General features: G+C 35.6%; 1 protein-coding gene across 3 annotated transcripts in view; it reads left to right on the forward strand.

Annotated features, from left to right (window-relative positions):
* The window catches only part of TppII (Tripeptidyl-peptidase II), a 583232-nt gene extending 566140 nt beyond the window's left edge, over nt 1–17092 (forward strand). For all 3 annotated transcript variants that reach the window (XM_090408276.1, XM_090408286.1, XM_090408295.1), the window contains one exon: nt 16806–17092. In XM_090408276.1, the coding sequence (XP_090264402.1) occupies nt 16806–16895 (90 nt within the window). In that variant the 3' untranslated portion in view covers nt 16896–17092. The remainder of the gene's footprint in view (nt 1–16805) is intronic.
* Nucleotides 17093–20710: the final 3618 nt, after the last annotated feature.

Below are 20710 nucleotides of genomic sequence, written 5' to 3' on the forward strand. Positions count from 1 at the left end.
ATTATCCAGATGTGGCATTATTAAAACCTTATAAAGAGGAATAGCGATCTTGTTACGTCGTTGCTTTTGCTATATTTTACTTTATTCTATCTCTAATTAGCCCACTTTCTAATCTACTGTTGTGCCTCTTAAATATTAATTCAGTACTATTTCCTTTTTGGATACTGGCAAAATTTATTTTTATGCTGCGCCAGCCAATATCCTATAACAGAAGAGACTCTTGTTCAGGGAAACAATTCTAAATTCAAAAGGGATACACACAATAATTAATTTTACGCTAGTGCCGAGCAGATTAAGTTAGCAGTCGTGATCTGAATCTCACTTAAGCAGTAATATCTAAATTCCTTCCCGCCAAAAAGGTTCTATTTCATAAGCGGTGGTTTGAATTCGTAATCAGGCATAAAGTCAGGTATAAGGTACAAAGCATATTTATTGGAAAAGCACAAAACAAAATTCAATTATTCAATAGAACAAAACTCACACTAAGTTAAGGTTCATACTAAAATCACAACTGTGAAGTTAAGTAAGCTAAATCTTTCAATTACGAAAAGATAAGATTAAGCATAACACTACTAGGTTATATTTCCTTTTCACAAATCATTCATTGTATACACATTAAACACTTTATTATTACTCTATCAATAGCCATGTTAATTCTAAATTTCATTAGTTAATTCTAAATTTCATTCTCAATCAAAATACTGCCTATCAACAATTATTCTTTGTTCCACGGAGTATAACTAATTCAATCAAATTCTCATTTAAAAGTTCTCTAGAAAGTGTCCTTAGCTTACAGTATACACAAAATTCTCTTTCTTCAAAGCGATCTTAACATAGAATGAAATTCTTTACATTACCGGGTCCTTTCTGATCGTCTTGACGCTATCACGTGTAGTTTAGGTTATTACCTTCCTGTATGGTTATCGGCTGTCTCAGCACCTGGTGATGCACTAAGCTGTCCCTGAATCACTTCCGGACTTTGGCGTGTTTTCTACCGCTCCACAGGAAACTTCCTCCGTTCTTTACAATGGGACTTTTTACGAAGGCCGATTCTACATAAGCCGTCATACCACAGTCTGCTTTGCTTGGAAATCTTCAAGCATTCTCAGGAATAAGCCTCGTCATCCAACATCATTGTAGTCAATCCACCGCTCTCTCACGAATCACCCGACAAACCTCCCAAAACTGGAATCCAGCAACCGAAGAAATAAAAAGTCCCTTAATCTGGTGCACATCATCCTTTATTCACCCTTTCGTGCACCCTCTATTCAATGTGTCTTTTACCACACGAACCTCACAGTTCATGCCCCTTGGGTGATCCCACACTCTCCCTAATCTGTTAGGATACCGTATTCCAGGTAGTTCCTCTGACATCACTTTCCGCGTAGGTACAGCCTCCGGCGCTATGCTCGACTCATACAGATTACGTACGATTATTCTGGATTACTACTTATTATCTGTTTGGAAATTTCGTAATGTACTAGACAGCTTAATGGGATTTACAAATAATTTAACATTTGTAACACAAAATCCTTTGCTTCTAAACTCAGTTATACAGGAATAAACTTCAGTATATAGCATATATAGATTACATATCACATGACACAAGGAAATTTTCATAATTATGTGCTGATGTGCAGGTATCTCCTTAATTAGTAATATTTGGTATGTTAAATCCTGAATAAAGAATTTGCTTATAAAGTTCTCCATTCAGGATCTAACAATCTCCCCATAACTTCTTAGTGTAATAACGATCTCCCCATAACTGCTTCATCCAGATGATCCGATAAATTATTTTGGTCACCTTTACAATGTGCCCTCTATACTTCAAGATACAAGAGTGTACAGAGGATTTGAAATTGGAAGTGACCATCACTTAGTTTTAAGTAAGATAAAACTGAATATCATATCGAGGACAGTATGTAAAAAAGTTTTTAAAATAATTAAAGTTGAGCAGCTTTCACAGGTAAACTGTAGGCTTAACTATGTAAGCATTGAAGAAAAATAAAGCAGTTCAAAAACAAGAAATAAACCTTGGGGTCTCATTTACAAACTCTGGAGAATACATTGATTGATTCAGGTAGGGAGGAATGTAGTGAAGTTGTCTGCAAGGATAGAAAAATAAGAACACCATGCTGGACACAATAAGTTAAAGAAGCAGTTCTGGAAAAGAAAAAAGCATACCAAAAATTCCTAGCAATAAGTCAGCAGATGCCTTAAAAGAATACAGAGAGAAAAATGTAAGAGCTGAGTTATATATGAAAGTAACTAAACAAAAGGCATAGGAAGACTTCAGTAAGAATATAGAAGGTAAATATCATAAAGGTGGTAAAATGTTCTGAGGCTCTTGAAAAGCCTTAGAAATAGAGGAAAAAAGTACTGTAAAAGGAATCAAAGATGATAAAGGTGACATGAAAACTGAAAATGAGGATATTCTAGATGTCTAGAGTAATTACTTTGAATGACTGTTAAATGAAACAAGCAGTGACAGAACAGTAACAAAAACTTTTCAAGAGAAATGCAAGTAGGAGTACATATCAATATTTGAGGTAGAAAAAGCTACCAAAATTTAATGTGGAAAGGCAGCTAGAGTAGATGATATTCAACCAGAAATGCTCATATATGTAAACATGATTGGAGTAGAGCTCTCATAGTTCCCATCTATAAAAAAAGGAAATAAAGCTGAATGTGAGAATTATAGAAAAATTTCTCTACTAAGTGTTCCAGGGAAGATTTATTTAAGCATTTATTTGAGAAACTAAGAAAAATTGTGGAAGCAAAACTAGGAGAAGAACTCACTGAGTTCAGTCCAAAAAAGCAGTTGTCAGGATCAGATTTTCACTTGAAAACAAATAGTTGAGAAATCATAGGAGCATGAACAAGGATCTGTACTTATGTTTTGTAAATCTGGAAAAGACGAGCAACAAGGTGCCTGGGGAAAAGATTTTCAAAACACTAGTTTTAATCAAGGAAAAGGAGTAGCAGCCATAGTATTCAACACAAAATACGAGGCTAATCTTCTTGAATGGCAGTCAGTCTCAAGTAGAGTAATGTGGGCAAATATGAGAATGGGGAACTGGACAATGAGACTTATTTGTGCCTATGGTCCCACAGAAGGTTCTACTAAGGTAGAAGTGGAGGAATTTTTTGAGGCTTTAGAAAAAGCAACTGACACAATGAAAAAGGAAAAGTTGGTCCTTGTTGGGGATCTAAATAGTAGAGTAGGAAATGATTGTGAGACATACAAAAATATTTTGGGAAAATTTGGAGAAAAGAGCAAAGCTAATAATAATGGCAAATATCTGTTGGATTTCTGCTCAGGACATGGACTGGTTATTACTAACACCATGTTCCAACATAAAAATGTGCACAAATTCACATGGAGAGAAGAGGCTAGGAATAAGAAAAGTCTCATTGACTATGTTATTGTTGATAGTGATGTTTTCTCCCTGGTGCAGGACACCAGAGTGTACAGAGGATTTGAAATTGGAAGTGATCACTATTTAGTCTTGAGCAGAATAAAATTGAATTTCATATTGAAAAGAATAACTTGTACGAAAGTTTTAAAGCGAATAAAAGTTGAGCAGCTCTCAGATGTGAACTGTAGACTAAAATACAGAAATATTATTGAAAAGAAAATGAAAGAGTTTGAGAACAGGAATCAAACCTTGGAGATTCAGTGGCAAACTCTGAAGGAAACATTGATTGATTCTGCCAGAGAGGCATGTGGTGAAGTTGTGTGCAAGGATAAAAAAATCAGAACTCCCTGTTGGACACAGGAAGTTAAAGAGGCAGTGAAGGAAAAGAAGAAAGCATATCAAAAGTTCCTGGCAAATAAGTCAGCTTTTACTCTTACAGAATACAGAGACAAATGTAAGAAAGCTAAACAGTGTGTAAAACTAGCTAAACAAAAGTCATGGGAGGACTTTGGCAAGAATATAGAAAATAAATATCAAGAAGGTGGCAAAATATTCTGGAGGTTGTTGAAGAAGCTTAGGAATTGAGGAAAGAGTGCTGTAAAAGGAATTAGAGATGATAAAGGTGAAATGAAAACAGGAGAAAAAGATATCCTTGAAGTATGGAGTAATTACTTTGAAAAACTGCTAAATGAAACAAGCAGTGATGACAGCACAGTGATAAAAAACACTGACCAGGCATGCAGTCAGGAATACATATCCATACTTGAAGTAGAAAAAGCCATCAAAGGCTTGAAATGTGGAAAGGCAGCAGGAGTAGATGATATTCGACCAGAAATGCTGAAGTATGGTGGTATAAGAGTCTTACAGTGGCTGCACTGCATAGTTCAGAAAGCCTGGACAGAGGGACGAATTCCCGATGATTGGAGTAGAGCTCTCATAGTACCCATATATAAAAAGGGAAATAAAACTGAATGTGAGAATTACAGAGGTACAGGGTGTTCGGGATAAATTTGACAGTTTCGTAAGGAAAAAGAAAATCTTCTTTGTATCTATTAAATTTAATGAATTGACAAAAAAAACATTACAGGCAGAGTTAATTACAATACTATCAACAAGATTTACTCAAAATAACCACCATTAGCATCGATCACAGCTTCAATTCTGCTTCGGAACCTCGAACAAGCTGATGCTACAGTCTCCCTGGGAAGGGCCGCAAAAACTGTTTTAATTTTATCCATTAACTGGGCTTTTGTATTACTGGAAGTGCGATTGGTGTCTTTTTCAACTGCGCCCCATACAAAATAATCCATGGGGTTAAGGTCTGGGGAGTTTGGAGGCCAAACATTTGGACTGGTGAAGTCGTAGAAATTTTCAGACAACCATTTTTGACTTTTCCCAGAGGTGTGGCAAGGGGCCGAATCCTGCTGCCATACATACGGCCTACCATTGGCTACCCTTGTTATCCAGGGCTTGACTACAGTTAGCAACTCCACGAACAAAGCCCGAATTCCAATGCCAGGGTTCTTCAACACCTGTTCCTGCAGATTTGCGAGGAATTCTGCTGTACGAACGCAATCAGATCGTCTGCTAGGGATCTTTCTTCTTGCTACATCCTCGTAGTCACCATTGCAAGTCTCTAGTTCATGCCTGATTGTTTTTACTGTATTCAGGGAGCATTGGGCAGCAGTCGTAATATCCTTATTTTGATGGCGGGCACGAATCATCATGATACAAGTTATTCTCTTCCATGATTCAGGTGGGTTCCAGCTATCCATCCTTTCTGACATCTTGTATATGAATGAAGAAGGGTCCAAACTTTTAAATGAAGAGAAGTGTGTGTTAATACATGTAACTTACGGAAAAATATAATTAATTATAAATATGTCAAATTTATCCCGAACACCCTGTATTTCCCTACTGAGTGTTCCTGGCAAGATCTATGCAAGTATACTTGAGAAACGGTTGAGAAGAATTGTAGAAGAAAAGCTTGGTGAAGAACAAGCTGGATTCAGGCCAAACAGAGGCTGTCAGGATCAGATCTTCACTTTACGACAAATAGTCGAGAAAGCATGGGAATATAACAAAGATCTGTATTTAAGTTTTGTCGATTTGGAAAAGGCATATGACAAGGTGCCAAGAGAGAAGCTATTCAATACGCTGCAGTTATATGGTGTCAATGGGGCATTATATCAAGCAATACTTAGTCTTTATTTGAGTTGTGAGTCAGCAGTTAGAATTGAAGGAAGTACAGGAAGATGGTTTAATGTTAAATCTGGTGTGAGACAAGGATGTACATTATCCCCTCTGTTATTCATTATCTATATGGATCACATTATGAAGGAATGTGGTATTAAACCTGATTTCAAAATTGGAGATGTTAATGTCAGCTCTTTGCTTTATGCGGATGATGTTATACTTCTAAATAAATCCGCTACAAGTCTGCAAGATTCTCTGACTAAATTGAATAGCTGTTGTAATAGATATGGTATGAAGGTCAGCAATAAAAAGACAAAGACAATGAAAATAGGCAGAATCATTGAAAATGTCAACTGTGTTGTGAATGGAGAACCTGTGGAACAAGTAAAACATTTCAGCTACTTAGGCACAATTTTTGCTGAAGATGGTAAACTAAATATAGAAATAGACAACAGAATCAGCAAAGCTGGTATGGTGGGAAGTCAATTGAATAAATTCATATGGAATAAGAAAGAAATTAGTCGGAACACTAAATTAGCTGTATACAAGACTGTGTTCAAACCAATTTTAACTTATGGATCTGAGAGCTGGGTCAGAAGTAAAACACTTGACCAAAGACTAGAGACCGCAGATATGAGAGTCCTGAGAAAGATTAGAGGCGTGAACAGATGGCATCAATGGCAATATCATATTAAAAATGAGGATATTAGGAAAGAACTTGACATTGTCAGCATCCAGGAATGCGTTAGCAGAGCTAATCTCAGATGGTATGGTCACTTAAATAGAATGGGAGAGGAAAGATTAGCAAAACAAGTGTTCTCTGCCAGGTTAGCAGGAAAACGACCCAGAGGAAGACCAAGATATAGATGGATTGATACGGTACAAAGTGCCTTAGACGATAGAAATATAAGATCTGATAATGTTGGAGTCTTGACAAGTAACAGACTGATTTGGAGGAAAATTGTAGATAGGAAGTTAGTAATGATGTAATTTTTCATGTAGTACTGTCATATCCTGTACACCCCTTGAGGGTACATGGCAGGAATTTGATGATGATGATGATGATAGTTTTATGGGATAAATGGAGCATTATACAGGACAACACAGTCTGTATTTAAATTGTAAGTCAACAATTAGAATTGAAGGGAACATGGAAAGACAGTTTGATGTAAAATCAAGTATGAGACAAGGATTCACATTATGAAAGAAAGTGGCATTAAAGCTAATATTAGAATTGGCGATATCAAACTTAGCTTTTTGCTTCATGCAGATGATAGTGTACTCCTAAACACATCCAGTTCAAGTCTCCCAGATTCTCTAACTAAATTGAATAACAGCTATAACAAATTTGGCATGAAAATCAGTAAGAAAAAGACCAAGCTATGAAAATAGGCTGGACATAAAAAAACTTCAGTGCATTCTGAATACAGAGCCTATAGAACAAGTAAAATATTTTGCTATTTAGGTGCAGTTTTTAGTGAAGATGACACGTTAAATCTGGAAATAGACAACAGAATCTGCAAATCTGGTATGGTGGGGAGCCAGTTGAATAAATTTATATGGAATAAAAGAGAAAGTAGCCAAAACACTAAACTAACAGTATACAAGTCTTCAAACCAGCTTTAAGTTAATAAGAACTTGAAAATTTTTGCATTCAAGAATGTTTGAGTAAGGCTAATCTATTGTGATATAGTCACTCAAACAGAAGGAAGAGGAAAGGTTAATAAAACAGATGTTTGATGCCAAGATCGCAAGAAAGAGACCCTGAGCAAGACCAAGGTCTAGATGGATTGATTCAGTCAAGAAATGCCTTAGAAGAACGAAATGTTAGATACGACAGTATTGGAGAGCTGACAGGTAATAGCTTAATTTGGAAATTGTTGATAGGAGATTATTAATAATATAAACTTAATCATGTAGTGCTGTCATAATATACACCCCTTTAGGGTGCATATCCAGAAATTGATGATGAACCTCAACTTGCTCTCCACAGATCTCCCCAAATCCCAGGCCTCGTCAATTTCCTGCAATCTGTTAACATCAGTGTAATACACAGCTCTTGATACCAGAGTGCATGACCTCGCACTTCATTACATTAAACTGGCTTTCATTAACCTTCACCCATACTACCCATGTATTTAAATGATCCTGCAAGATCTCTCTATTAGTGACAGTTAATGAAGATAATAGGTAGGTCTTAAGGTGACTGGATAATTGAGGTCATTGATATTCTGTGCTGTGTGATGAAGTGTTAAAATCTATTGTTTTATTGTTAAATCTGTTCTTATTAATTAAATCTTGTTCAGCTGCACTTTTGTAAAATTCTATGTTTTCTCGTTTGAAACTTATCTTCTTAACTTTTACTATACTTCCGACTTATCGTCAGTTATGTTACCTCTATCTTGTGGCCGCAAATAGTAAGGCTCACGTGTGCAAGACATCAAGAACAAAGAAAGTGCCTCAGGCTGAGCCAATCTCTTTGTCTGATTTACTGGTGTTTATTCTAAATTAAATTTTGGAAAATTTGTTTGTTAGTTAGCTGCGCCACTAAAATTCTAGGATAAGAGATATATCGCCCTCCGAAGAATAGAACACCAGTATGACACACAGCTCCTTCCTTTACAACTTATCTCTATACCATATTATATGTATTATTTTACTCTGCAGTTGTGGCAATATCTACTTTAAGATACATAGGTTCAATTTTATAAGTAGTGCATTGGACTTAGAGATTCGGCAAGTTATTTTGACAAGAAAACAATTTATTCATCAGTAAGTAACAAATACACAAATGACACAAATTAATTTTTGACTTAGATCTAATATGTATGCTATATCTATCAACTCAATATAAATTATACGATCATTTCTCACAATCATCTGAATCTTAGCAGGACTTCTTGTCTAGAATTTTACCCCCCCCCCTTGCTTAACTTTACATATAATCAGATCGTCAACATATAGAAATTCAGGTTTAAGTAATGACTACAACAAAAAAAATACAAGTAAATTCACTGTACAATTCAACTAGGCTTTCTCTTACATAGAGTAAATTAATTCAATTGTTAGCTCAAGGCCTAAAGTCCTGCAACTCTAATTTTAAAACAAATTTTATCAATTCAAACCACCGTCACAATCTAAGTTTCCTTCTGACTAAATAATGGAAAGTTCTTACTTTTCATGAAATCTGGTCCTCTATAGCTGATTATCTCTTTTTGTTCCCGTTAGACCTCGTCACTGTACCTGAACATCCTTTTCATAATTTGCAAGACTTCTTCTTTGTTATCAGCGGACAATTTATTCCTGCAGCTTGGAATTTTGGCATCTGGTTCCTCCTAATACGACGTGCCTTAGTTGCATCATTCTTCTGGCCTTTGCTTCGTGAATACAGTTTTCTGAATAGGATATCGATTCATCACCCACGATTCTATTAATGCTCAGCTGCCGTTAACGAGCATCGTACTTTCTTCTAAACTCTTCGGCTTATGGTGACCTTGATACTGTCATGAGTCCAAACTCTCTCGTCAGAACTCCACGTGACTTCCTGCCCCACGAACAGAAACTCCACTCCGGAAAGTACTTGAACTCCCAGGAACAGACTAAACCAAGCAAGACCTGTCTCGACGCAGCAAACTCCTATTTATATGGTTCCGATGACCTTCGTTTTTCTTGCATCATAGTCCCCTGGGTACCCTGATGTTCTACACCTGTCACCCTCGTCAATCGGTGCATTTAGACGGGAAACCCCCCGTGTGGCCTCAGGTCATGACTTAATCCCTTAATCTGTCTGGAATTTTAGTTGACTAGAGGTATACTTAGACACAATTTACTTATATGTAATTTCCTTTGTTCTTACACAAAACTTATGATATTACAATATTCAATAAAATACATTATTTCCATTTCAATTAGATTTTCTAAACAAAAAAGCAATTTTATGATGATGAAATGATGTTTATTGATTATACTTTTAAAAATAAACATAATTTCATCATCAAATTCCTGATGTGTATCCTCAAGGGGTACAGGATATTATGATAGTACTACATGAAAAAGTTAGATCATTACTAACTTCCTATGAACAGCTTTCCTCTAAATTAATCCACTTTTTAAATTATTTCATATATCAATTATATATATCGGGTCATCTCAAAAGTAATATCGTTTTTACTAAGCTTGCTTAAACATGAATTTTTAAAGCTTTATAAGTACTGCTGACTGAGGTGGCCTCATTCTAAGGAATTTCACCTTGCAAGAAAGTTATTGTTTAAATAACCCTTTGTTACTGTGGAGATCACTGAAGAGCACATCATGCTTTATGAGTTCAAAAAAGGCAATGTTGCTAACACTGTAAAAAATGTGCAAGAAATGTATGCGAATAATGTTTTAAATGTTCAAATATGCCAGGAATGGTTCCAAAAATTTCAGCAGGGCACCCAGAGTGAGGGGAGTCTTTCAAGCTAAAGTCCCCTGTCTATCTTGATAACGATATGCTGGAAGCCGCTATTGCAAGAAATGCCAGTGCAACTGTTGGAGATTTAGATGTTGAAAGTTTATTTTTCACTTGGTGAGAGTATAATAAAATTAGTTTAATCCTTTATCCAAGTGTGAGCAAACAAAGTTGGTAGCTTTCTCCACCTTTGCAACGAGTTGCCCTGGTGTTGTATCACCTTGCCCTAGTCCTGAAGATACTTCAGGTGCAAACTTTGTTTGCTCACACTTGGATAAAGGATTAAACTAATTTTATTATACTCTCACCAAGTGAAAAATAAACTTTCAACATCTTTCTCTAAATCCAGAGTAATTTATTAAAAAAGGGTGGCACACCATTTGGCAACTCCTATAGGTAGAGATGACCTGCTAATGCTTCTGCCTGGTATCTCCACTAGGGCCTGGCTCCCACTGAAGAGACCTCAATAAAGGTCGAAACTAGTCTGGGTAGTGGCCCTTCCCTTAATACATAACATTAGACATTTCCGCAAGGAGATGTGTTTTGTATTATAGGAGATACTGAGATAGGAGTGTTGGTAGCTTTCTCCACCTTTGCAACGAGTTGCCCTGGTGTTGTATCACCTTGCCCTAGTCCTGAAGATACTTCAGGTGCAAACTTTGTTTGCTCACACTTGGTTAAAGGATTAAACTAATTTTATTATATTATGTTGGAGATTTAGCAAAAGATCTTAATTCATTGTCATCAACCATCCATCACCATTTGCAAGAACTTGAAATAGTGTCTAAGCTTGGCAGATGGGTTCCTCATGAACTGATGGACAACAATCGAAGAGAGCATCAGCATCTACACTGCTCTTCGTTCTCAAGAGGTTCAGTCTCCATTTTTGAGTCATGTAGTCACCAGTGATGAAAATTGGAAACTTTACGAGTACACTGAACTCTTGCCACAAAACCAAACAATCACAGCCCAAAGTATACTTGAACTCAATCAAATGAATGAAACACTGAAAGAAAACAGGTGTTCTCTGGTCAATTGAAAGGGTGTCGTTTTTCACTATGATAACACATGCTCTCATAGTGAAAGAATCACCTGTACCAAGATTGAGGAACTCAGCTGGGAAAAGTTTCCACATCCACTATATTCTCCTGATCTTGCACCTTTAGATTACCACTTATTTTGAAGTTTGCAATATTAATGAAAAACATTATGATACATTAGAGACACTGAAATTGAGCCTATGCGACTTCTTTGCCTCCAAACCTCCTGAATTCTATAGAAATGGCATTATGAAACTTTTGCAATGTTGGGAGAGAGCGTTATTGATTCAAATGGAGAATATATATTTTCATTAAATTAGCAAGTGATTTATCTTTCATATCCTTTCAAAATGTAATGCTAAAAATGACATTACGTTTGGGATGACCTAATATACAGACTGATATTCTGTCTGTGTGTGTGTGTGTGTGTGTGTGTGTGTGTGTGTGTGTGTGTGTGTGTGTGTGTGTGTGTGTGTGTGTGTGTGTGCATGCATGCATGTACTAAATAGCAGTAGCCCCCACGTACAGAGCCCTCTGGTACACCACTACTACTGTCTTCTCTTAAATTCACTTCCTCCCATATATTACTCTATGATGTCTGTTTACAAGCCCCCTGTTATGCACATCACTAGATTCATATTCATCTCCATTTGCTCCAATTTATGTAGTATCCTGTCAAATGCATTTGCAAAGTCCAGTATGATTGTCATATAACCATTGCCTTTGTCTAACTCACTTATCACTAATATAAGACCTACCCTTTACAAAACCATACAGCATCATGTTTCTCGCCACCCATTTCTGAATTCTGCTTAACTTCTTCAGTACCTTAACCACAACAGATACTGATTAGTCTGTAATTTGCTACCTCTGTCCTAGAGCTCTCCATTTATGCCTCAGAACTGTTATGTCCTCTTTCCACTCCCCTAGCATCTTCCAAAAGCTGAGGCTTAAAAACAGCTTAGTTAGTGGAGCTGCCAATTAACTTGCACATTTTCATAATATAAAATGCTGATATTTCATCTAATTACATGGCTCTATTTGTATTTTAGTTCTGTAATATCATAAGCATCTCCAATACACCTACCTCTACTCTCACAATGGCGCTGCAGTATACCTTGAACAGTGATGTACCATCAGGGTATACTGCAGTGCCAAATGTGTCGATCACTCAGTAACTAAACTACTTCATCTGCTTTTGTTACCTCTCTACCATCAGCATGCATTAAAGTTATCCTTCCATAGTAATTCTTCCTTTTATTCACTACATAGCATAGCAAAAGGACTCTGGGATTTCCTTTTGCTCACAAAGTTCTTCCTCTCATGAACTGCTTTTGCCTTCCTTACCATACTTGATCACCTTGTTTTTTTTGCCAGTACTTTGTACTGCCTGTAAAGCTTGCTAATCACTTTTCTCTTTATATACATATTTCAGAACTTTTTCTGTAACTGCTTATTGGAGCTACTCATACATCTTACTCTTAACTGATTTGCCTTTTTGACTCTGGGTATACAATCTGATACTGCTTTCTTCAAATCTTTCCACCTCCAGAATCATATGCCATGACCCTACTCCAAACTGACTTCTCAACTTGTTATAATCACTTCTATAATTCCACATGTACAATTTATTAACTGAAAATTTCACATATATGGCAGTTAGAAGCAAGATGGCCATTTTGGTTATTGACAAGCCTGATGCTGTCATCAGATCCAGTACTCTCAGACCACAAGCACTCTCCATGCTGTTTCATGTAACTATCTCTTAGCAGCTGTAAAACTTCCACTTCTCTTACTCTCTGTAATCATTCCTCCTATGTCTTTGTGCATACAGTGAAACACAGGATTGAGGATGTGACAAAAAAAAAAAATATTGAAGAAACTCATACATCAAATATAAAACAGTCAATTTTTTTTCATTACAAGTAGATGAAAGCACCTACTTGTAATGAATACAGTAGTACATTCCAACTTGATCTTCTTTATAAGGTATTGTCTGTAATATTTTGAATTTTCCAAAAGGTCTTTTGGGAAATTCTCCTTGATTAGTTTGTGGATATTATTATTCTGTTGAATTGGAGTATTTACGAGTACCTGAGAAAGTGATCTGATTCCTAATGCTTTTCATTTTGACATGCCATCATGAAACTGGCATCTCAACTTTGATTTTCTTAAAAAAAAAAAAAACAAGTACAAAAAGAGTAGATGTTAAGTCAGATTGTAGGATTAAACTGACTCCTTTTCATATTTAAAAAATGTTAATAAGTGAGTAAAATATAATCTTGAATATCCAGTGAAATTGAATTTATTTTTTTACTAGTGTTACATATCTACTTATTTAATTAAACAAACATCATACATACATGGATGTATGCATGATGGGCCACAAAAAATGATACTGGAAATGCTAGTCTAGAGGGTAATATCCAGTTATTTGCTACTGATGATGCTAAGTTGGAGAGAGTGATAAGGGACATGGCTTACAGAGAATCCCTGACGGTTGACCTTGAACAAAATTGTTGTATAGGCAAGTGAACATCAATGTCAGTTCATTGTGGCCAAACATAAAGTGATGCACTTTGCAGTGAATATTATATTAATGGAAATTTGTTGCAAGCAGTTATTGAAATAGATACTTAGGGATTATAGTAGACAGAGTTAAACTTTAGGGGGGCTTCTGAAGCAGTTAAGTCATCACTTGGTTAACTGAACTGACTGTTGAAAGAGAATACCAACATGTAAAGAAAGAAAATTATTCTCTCTCTCTTTACAGGTCTTCACTAAAACCACATCTAGACTACGGTAGGTCCCCCTTATCTGTGGATTCACTTTCTGCAGTTTCAATTTTAGTATTTAGCTTTTGTTATCCACGGTCAACCCTAGTCCAAAAATATTAAATGAAAAATTCCAGAAATAAACAATTCATAAGTTTTAAATTGTGCACCGTTCTAAGAACTTTCACCTTTTTCACAGCATGATGAAATCTCGTGCCATCCTACCCAGGACGTGATTCAGATGATGGGGGAGTAGGGAGTACTGTACTATGAATAGACATGGCTCAAGGTAACCAGTGGTGTGCCTCAAGGATCAGTCCTTGGACCATTGTTATTCAATCTGTACATTAATGACAGTGGGAAGGATTTGACATGTGACATACAACTATTTCTGATTATGCAAAATAGGTAGGGTAATCAGGAGTATTGCTGATATAGTACTTGCAGAATGATTTGAATAGGCTGGAATTGTGGGCCTGTGAAAATGGCTGTCATTTCAGTGTTAATAAATGTAAACTCGTGTACTTTGGTGTGATTAGGTATCTAATGTAGTATTATATTGGTGAGATTATGTTAAAAGAAACTGATTAGGCTAGGGATCTTGTAGTGTTTGTAGATAGGAAGTTGAAGTGCAGGTTCCATTTAGCAAATATTGAAATACAACTCAAAAGATAATTGCAATGCTGAAATGACTGACATGTAAAGATAAGGATGTCATTTCACCTCTTTACAAGGCCTTGCTAAGACCTCACTTTGACTATTGTGTGTGTAGGTCTGGTTTCCATGGTGATTCTGATACAGTGGAGAGCACTAATAAAAGTGTCAAAAATGATATCAGGATTGTGGAATACAGATTATGAAGACAGATTGACAATTTGTTGGCTGTAGACCCTAGCAAACAGGAGAAAGAGAAGTGATTGATGGAGACTTTTAAACTTCTGAAAGGGTTAGATAGAATTTCAATAGATGGAATTTTTCATTTTATAGAGGTTGGGGAAAGGACACAAAGGCATCCATGGAAGTTGAGAATGAATGCTGTCAAGAAGAGGGTTAGGGCTAGATTTTTTTCTCATAGAGTAGTGCATGATTAGAATGGATTGCCATTGGCTGTTGTGTGTGTAAGTAGCATGAATGAATTCAAGAACAGATACGATAGCTGGTACAAATAGTATGGCCTCCCTCAATGAGTTCCTGACTCCCTGGAGATCTCTCTTAATAATAATGATATTTGAAAATTTAATGAGTTACTGTTTATAGAGATCAGCATGAATTAAGTGGTACCCATTTCAGAAATCTTGTCACTTTTATAAAAATACAAAAGTAGGTGATGGGAGATTGCATGTAATGTAATTTTTTTTTTAAATTTTGAGAAATGGATAGGTTGCTTAACATTTGTAGCAGTTGGCTATCTGATAGTAGAGCTATGGAGGGGTGGGGGGGAGGAGTAATTCAAGGAGAAGAGAGGTTATAATTTGTATTTTGCAGGGCTCAGTAGTGGGACCATTTCTTCAACCTTTATATCAATGATATTGTTCTGGATTGCAGCATTCAGTTATATTATTTGCAGGTGATGCAAAGCTAGGAATTCGTTATGGTGCAATTCCTTCTCTTCAGAAGGAATGAATTAGCTGGAAAACTGAGACATGAATAAATTAGGATAAGAGTTAAACATAATTAAGTGGAAAGGTTTGAGCTTTGTATTCCACAGGTGGTATGTTGTATACTCTGTTGAGGAAATTGACGAGGCAATGGATCTTGGAATGATGGGGGGGGGGGGTAGAAATTTGAAATTCAGGAGACACTGCAAAAAATACCAAAGACAGTCCAGAGGATTGCTGCAATACTGAGAAGAATATCAGCCAGTAGAGATAATGTGGTGTATAAGACCATGATCAGAGTCACTTGCCAAGATATTAAGGGAATCAGAGTTAAGAGATTTCAGGCTGGTAACTAAATTATATCAGGTCTGTAAATTACAGTCAGTTGTATGATAAATTGAGGGCATGTAATCTGCAATGTTTGGTAGATAAAAGATGACAGGGTGATATGATTTGAGATATTTAAGCTGTTGAGAGATATTAACCAGATGGACAATGTAAAGATTTTTGAAAGGGTAAAAGAAGAGGAAGAATCAAGTAACCATTTCTTGAAGTTGCACAAGGAGTGGTAAAGAAAGAAAGAAAGAGAGAGAGAGTAAGAAAGTGTTATATATATATAGAGTGGTACAGGCATGAAATGCATTTCCTGAGAGAATAGTGCAAGTTCAGGAATGTGAATCAGGAAGGAGTAATATAATAGGCTTTATGATGGACTCATGCTGAGTCTCATGACACCCTGTGATGATTATATATATATATATTGAAAATTTGTCAGAGCCTCCTTTACTGTGTATTTGTATATACAACAAAGACTTGATGATGAGCAGAAAATTAACAATCTCTGCTTCAATAAGCGCCTTGAGAAAGAAGAGATCAGAAGATAAACTACATAAAATGAATAAAGAAAGCAAACCATATTGAAAGCAGTGTTTTGCTAACCTGTATACATATTCATGAGCATTTATATTAAGTAGTGATTTTCACCAACTGTAAAAATTTTATGAAGTATAGTGTACGGTGTGTGATTTTTAAAAAAGTCAGTTGTTGAGAACTAATTTTTAATATTTATAGTATTTTTTTAGAGAACCATGAGGATCATACAAAGCTGACTCTAGACTGTGTTACTTGAGCAAAAAAAAATCCCTTAGTAATAATTTATTTCTTATCATTGTTAATGTTTAATTCGAAGTGAATTTCACTATAATTGTGTTGTATTTACCAGTTTATTCTGTTATGCATAATGTTTTTGTGTTAATTTTTGAGTTAGGCATTTTCTTGAATTTCTTATGAATAAAAAGCTTATAGTCTTAACTATCTTTTTTTTTCAGCTATACAAAAAGCTTGGCTGGTCCCATTGTGTACAAATGTTTGAAAAATCACTTTTAGTTAGGTATCCTCTATCGTATCGACTATTTTAAAGGCATCTAAAGAAGTAACAGTAAAATCATTTCTTCACTGCCACTTATCATTTGTACCGTGATTTGAAAATGTCTGTTGGAAAAGATACACATAAGAAATGATATGTCCATTTTTTATCACTTTGTATCTCAAGATTGAAGATCTGTGAGAACTGTATATGTACATTCTAGGAATTAATAAATCAATTTTAAGTAAATTTTAGTGTTTGTCTTTGTGTGCCTGTATTTCAACCATTTCATGTATGGTGTGTGTATGCATGATTATCACACACACACAACCATGAAAGATTGAAAATGCCTAAGGTATTAGCAAAGTGGATAGTCTAAAAGATATATATATATATGTTGGTCATCCATCATATATATGTGTGTGTTTTCCCCTAATTTTATAGGGGAAAACACACACATAGGTTCCATCCTTAGTTCTATATATTTGGTGCTATGTTACACACTTGAAAACTAAGTTTCCTTTTCTTTTTTGTATGTGAACACAACATATAAAATTATATTAAAATATTGGGTCAAGACTGTTTTGACGGTTTACAAAATGTCTGCAAATGCTGAAGTAAACATCTATCAGTCAGAAAATCAAATAGAAACAACAGAAATTAAGTATGGGAAAGCTTGCTTGATTTTGCTCTTGGAAACTTAATGATTGACGAGAAAGACATGGTTTAAATATTTTGTATAATACAAAATACTTAATGATTGATGGAAGTTCTCTAAGGAAAGCAGCACCAACAAATCTTGTACACAGTTTCACAAGAAATTAGCAACTCATATCTGTGTCTTTAGGATATGCCTTACTGCAAGCATATTCAGTTTCTATTTAACGAAAAAAAAAACATTGATGGTTTATTTCATAAACTTCAACTATCCGGCAATGAAATAGAGTGACTATTTTGTAATGTTTCTGTGTTTTTACTTGTCAGCTGTCAGTTCCATAAATCCAGAGAATAGTTTTCATTTCTTAATCTTCAATCACAAAGAAAATTTACAGTAATGAAGAGATACATTAACTTATCAAAAGGAACTTAAATGATAAGGAATCCATTGAAATTCACCATCAATTCCTTATTTTATTTATTTTTTTTAAAGGAATCAGTTACAACTCTCCCTTTCCTTTCTTCTATGTCCGTTCCTTTTTCAGCACAACATATCTCGTCACTCTCTCTCTCTCTTTCTATTCTTGTGTCCATCACTATTCGCTTCATAACACAGCATATCATACTTTGCATTCTCTAATTTGCAGTTGCATAAATGACATCACGACAGCTAGGTATCATAAACAGTAAAGAGAAGTTTCAATAACAGCACACTGGATACATTAGTATGTAATGAAGTTTCTTTTCCACTTGATGACTATTTCACTTACTTGGCATAAAAAACATCTACAGGTATTTTAATTCCAACAATGTCAATAGGTAAATACACCTTGCAAATTCTTCATGCTGTTAAAATGAAAAACTGTTTCCTTCAGTGACTCTCACTAATAATCTAATAATAGCAAAACTGCAAATAGTGGTGCTGTATTCTTCTTTTTAGAGTAGAATATTGTTTTGGCAAAACATAATTTAATCAACATAACATTTGCATGCATCCTTTATTGCAATTTTTATTAACTAAACTCACAAAATCATGTAAATATATTAATGTCTTCACATAGTCCAGCAGATCAGTCAATGAAACAATTGACCACACAGTTTTTTTGATGTCCCGTATCCTTTGAGATGATTAACTGCCTGTCATGGATCTATATAAAGAGAATGAAACAGAAAACAAAACACCTAAATGCATGAACTGTGAGAAAGTACATTCACCTGACTCCAGTGCATGTTAAAGCTTGAAGGGTGAAAGGCAACCCAAAAGATCAATACAGACAGAATATTGCATGTCAGGAGGTAAATCGAAAGCAGGGAAATGCTTTTACACTGAGAAGGTAGCCAAAAATGTATCTAGGGAAACATTAACCCACATCTGTCCTATCATCTCACATTTACATCATCCCTGAACATTATGACCAAGTCTGGCTTTCATTGGCATCTATCAAACAATCTAATGGATGTGGGCTCATCTAAAAATATGCCCAAAAGAATTCCTTTAAACAAAAATTCTCTGTTGGAAAAAAATATTGACTTGAGTTCCTAATAAAAGAAAAACCTTCAGATATCCTATTAGAGGAAACAGAAACCTCTATAACTAAAGGAATCCAAAGTTATCAGAATTCGTAATATATTTTGGATAGAGTACAATTCAGTGACAGCTTGGATATTTTTCCTAAGGAGGAGCATGTGAATACTAACCATCTCCACCTCAAAAAAAAATTGTGCATGCAAAAACACAATACTTATGCTTCATCTGGATGTTTATTTATAACATGAGGATCTTGCTTTACATTATGTCACTGTAATCCATAAGGACAAGATACAATAAGCAATGGACCTGCTCCTCATCCTTGTAGGAAAACCTACCAAACAAGCCCAGCTTGTTATCGACATAAAGAGCGCCATACTCTTTTCAGTATGCAGACTTTTATAACAACTTGCTGTATCTATTACCATCTAGTGTAGACAGAAAGATAGATACCAGGATCTCCTTTGTGATCTGATATTGCAGTTAATTCCCCGTTATCTATACTGGATATCTAAATGGCCGTAAGGAGTATGACTCATACCAACCATCAGAGGGAGAATCATCAAGCAAATGATCCACAACCAATTTTGCTTCTTAAACACATTCAATATAATCTTTGACATGGTATTAGAGCACTCACTGCTTATTTCCTCCTCCCACTGTGGAGTGGGAAGTAGGGAATAGCATTTATGTGAGCAATTATTTTCTCATGACATCCACCATTTTGGATGCTCAATCATGACTATTATGACTAAATAAACGCACGTAAAAACCACAGTAATAGGTTTTTTTTTTTAACACGTAATAGTTGAGAACAATACTAGGAATTGTATTCATACAGACAGGGCGCATGAATACAATGGAATCCAAATGCGTGCAGCAGCGCTTTCTAGCGTAAAAAATAAATAAAATAAAATAATTCATTCGATTCTTTAGATAAAATTAAAATTGAATTATTTTACACAATTTTTTATGACAATTTCCCATACTTTAGGAATGGCAAGAACATTATTGCGGTTTAGATTGGATCTGTGAAGTAGGGCTTCAGCACTTTCTTTATATAAACGTTCATGTTTGTATGACGATCTGTATAGAAGTTTGGTCTTTTCCCAGTGGATCCTATGGGTTGGGTTTTCAACTCTGGAATTTTTGCGGCTTGATGAAACGGATGTGATCTTGATGTTCAGAGATGCGTTTAAGAACACATCTGCCTGTCTGCCCATAGTACGACAGTTTACAGGAGCATGGTACCTCGTACACGCCAGGTAGTAACAGAAGTGGGAGTTTCTCTTTAGGTGAAGGTAACAAGTTGTAGATCTGGTTGATGGGGTTGTAGGTTGCGGCAAGATTGTATTTTTTTCATAATTTTTGAAAGTCGCTCTGAGATGCCTTTGACATGAGGTATGGAATCCTATGAGCTTGTTCTTGTCTAGGTTGATGTGTGGAGAAGTGGCTGATGATTATTTGAGTAGTTTTAGGATTGTATCCATTTAGAATGGCTGTGTTTTTGATTATATCCAATTCTTGTTTTAGAGATTCCCCAGAGGAGCAAAATCTGTGTGCTTTGGTTACCAGTGATTTGATGATGCCAAATTTTTGAGAAGGATGATGAGCAGAAGAGTTGTGAATGTAGCGACCTGAGAAGGTCGGCTTTCGATAGACAGAAGTGGAGATGGAACCGT

Source organism: Typopeltis vanoorti, chromosome 2 (genome assembly GCF_054136105.1).
Source record: "Typopeltis vanoorti isolate ZY-2024b chromosome 2, IOZ_Tvanoo_1.0, whole genome shotgun sequence".
Lineage (NCBI taxonomy): Eukaryota > Metazoa > Arthropoda > Arachnida > Uropygi > Thelyphonidae > Typopeltis > Typopeltis vanoorti.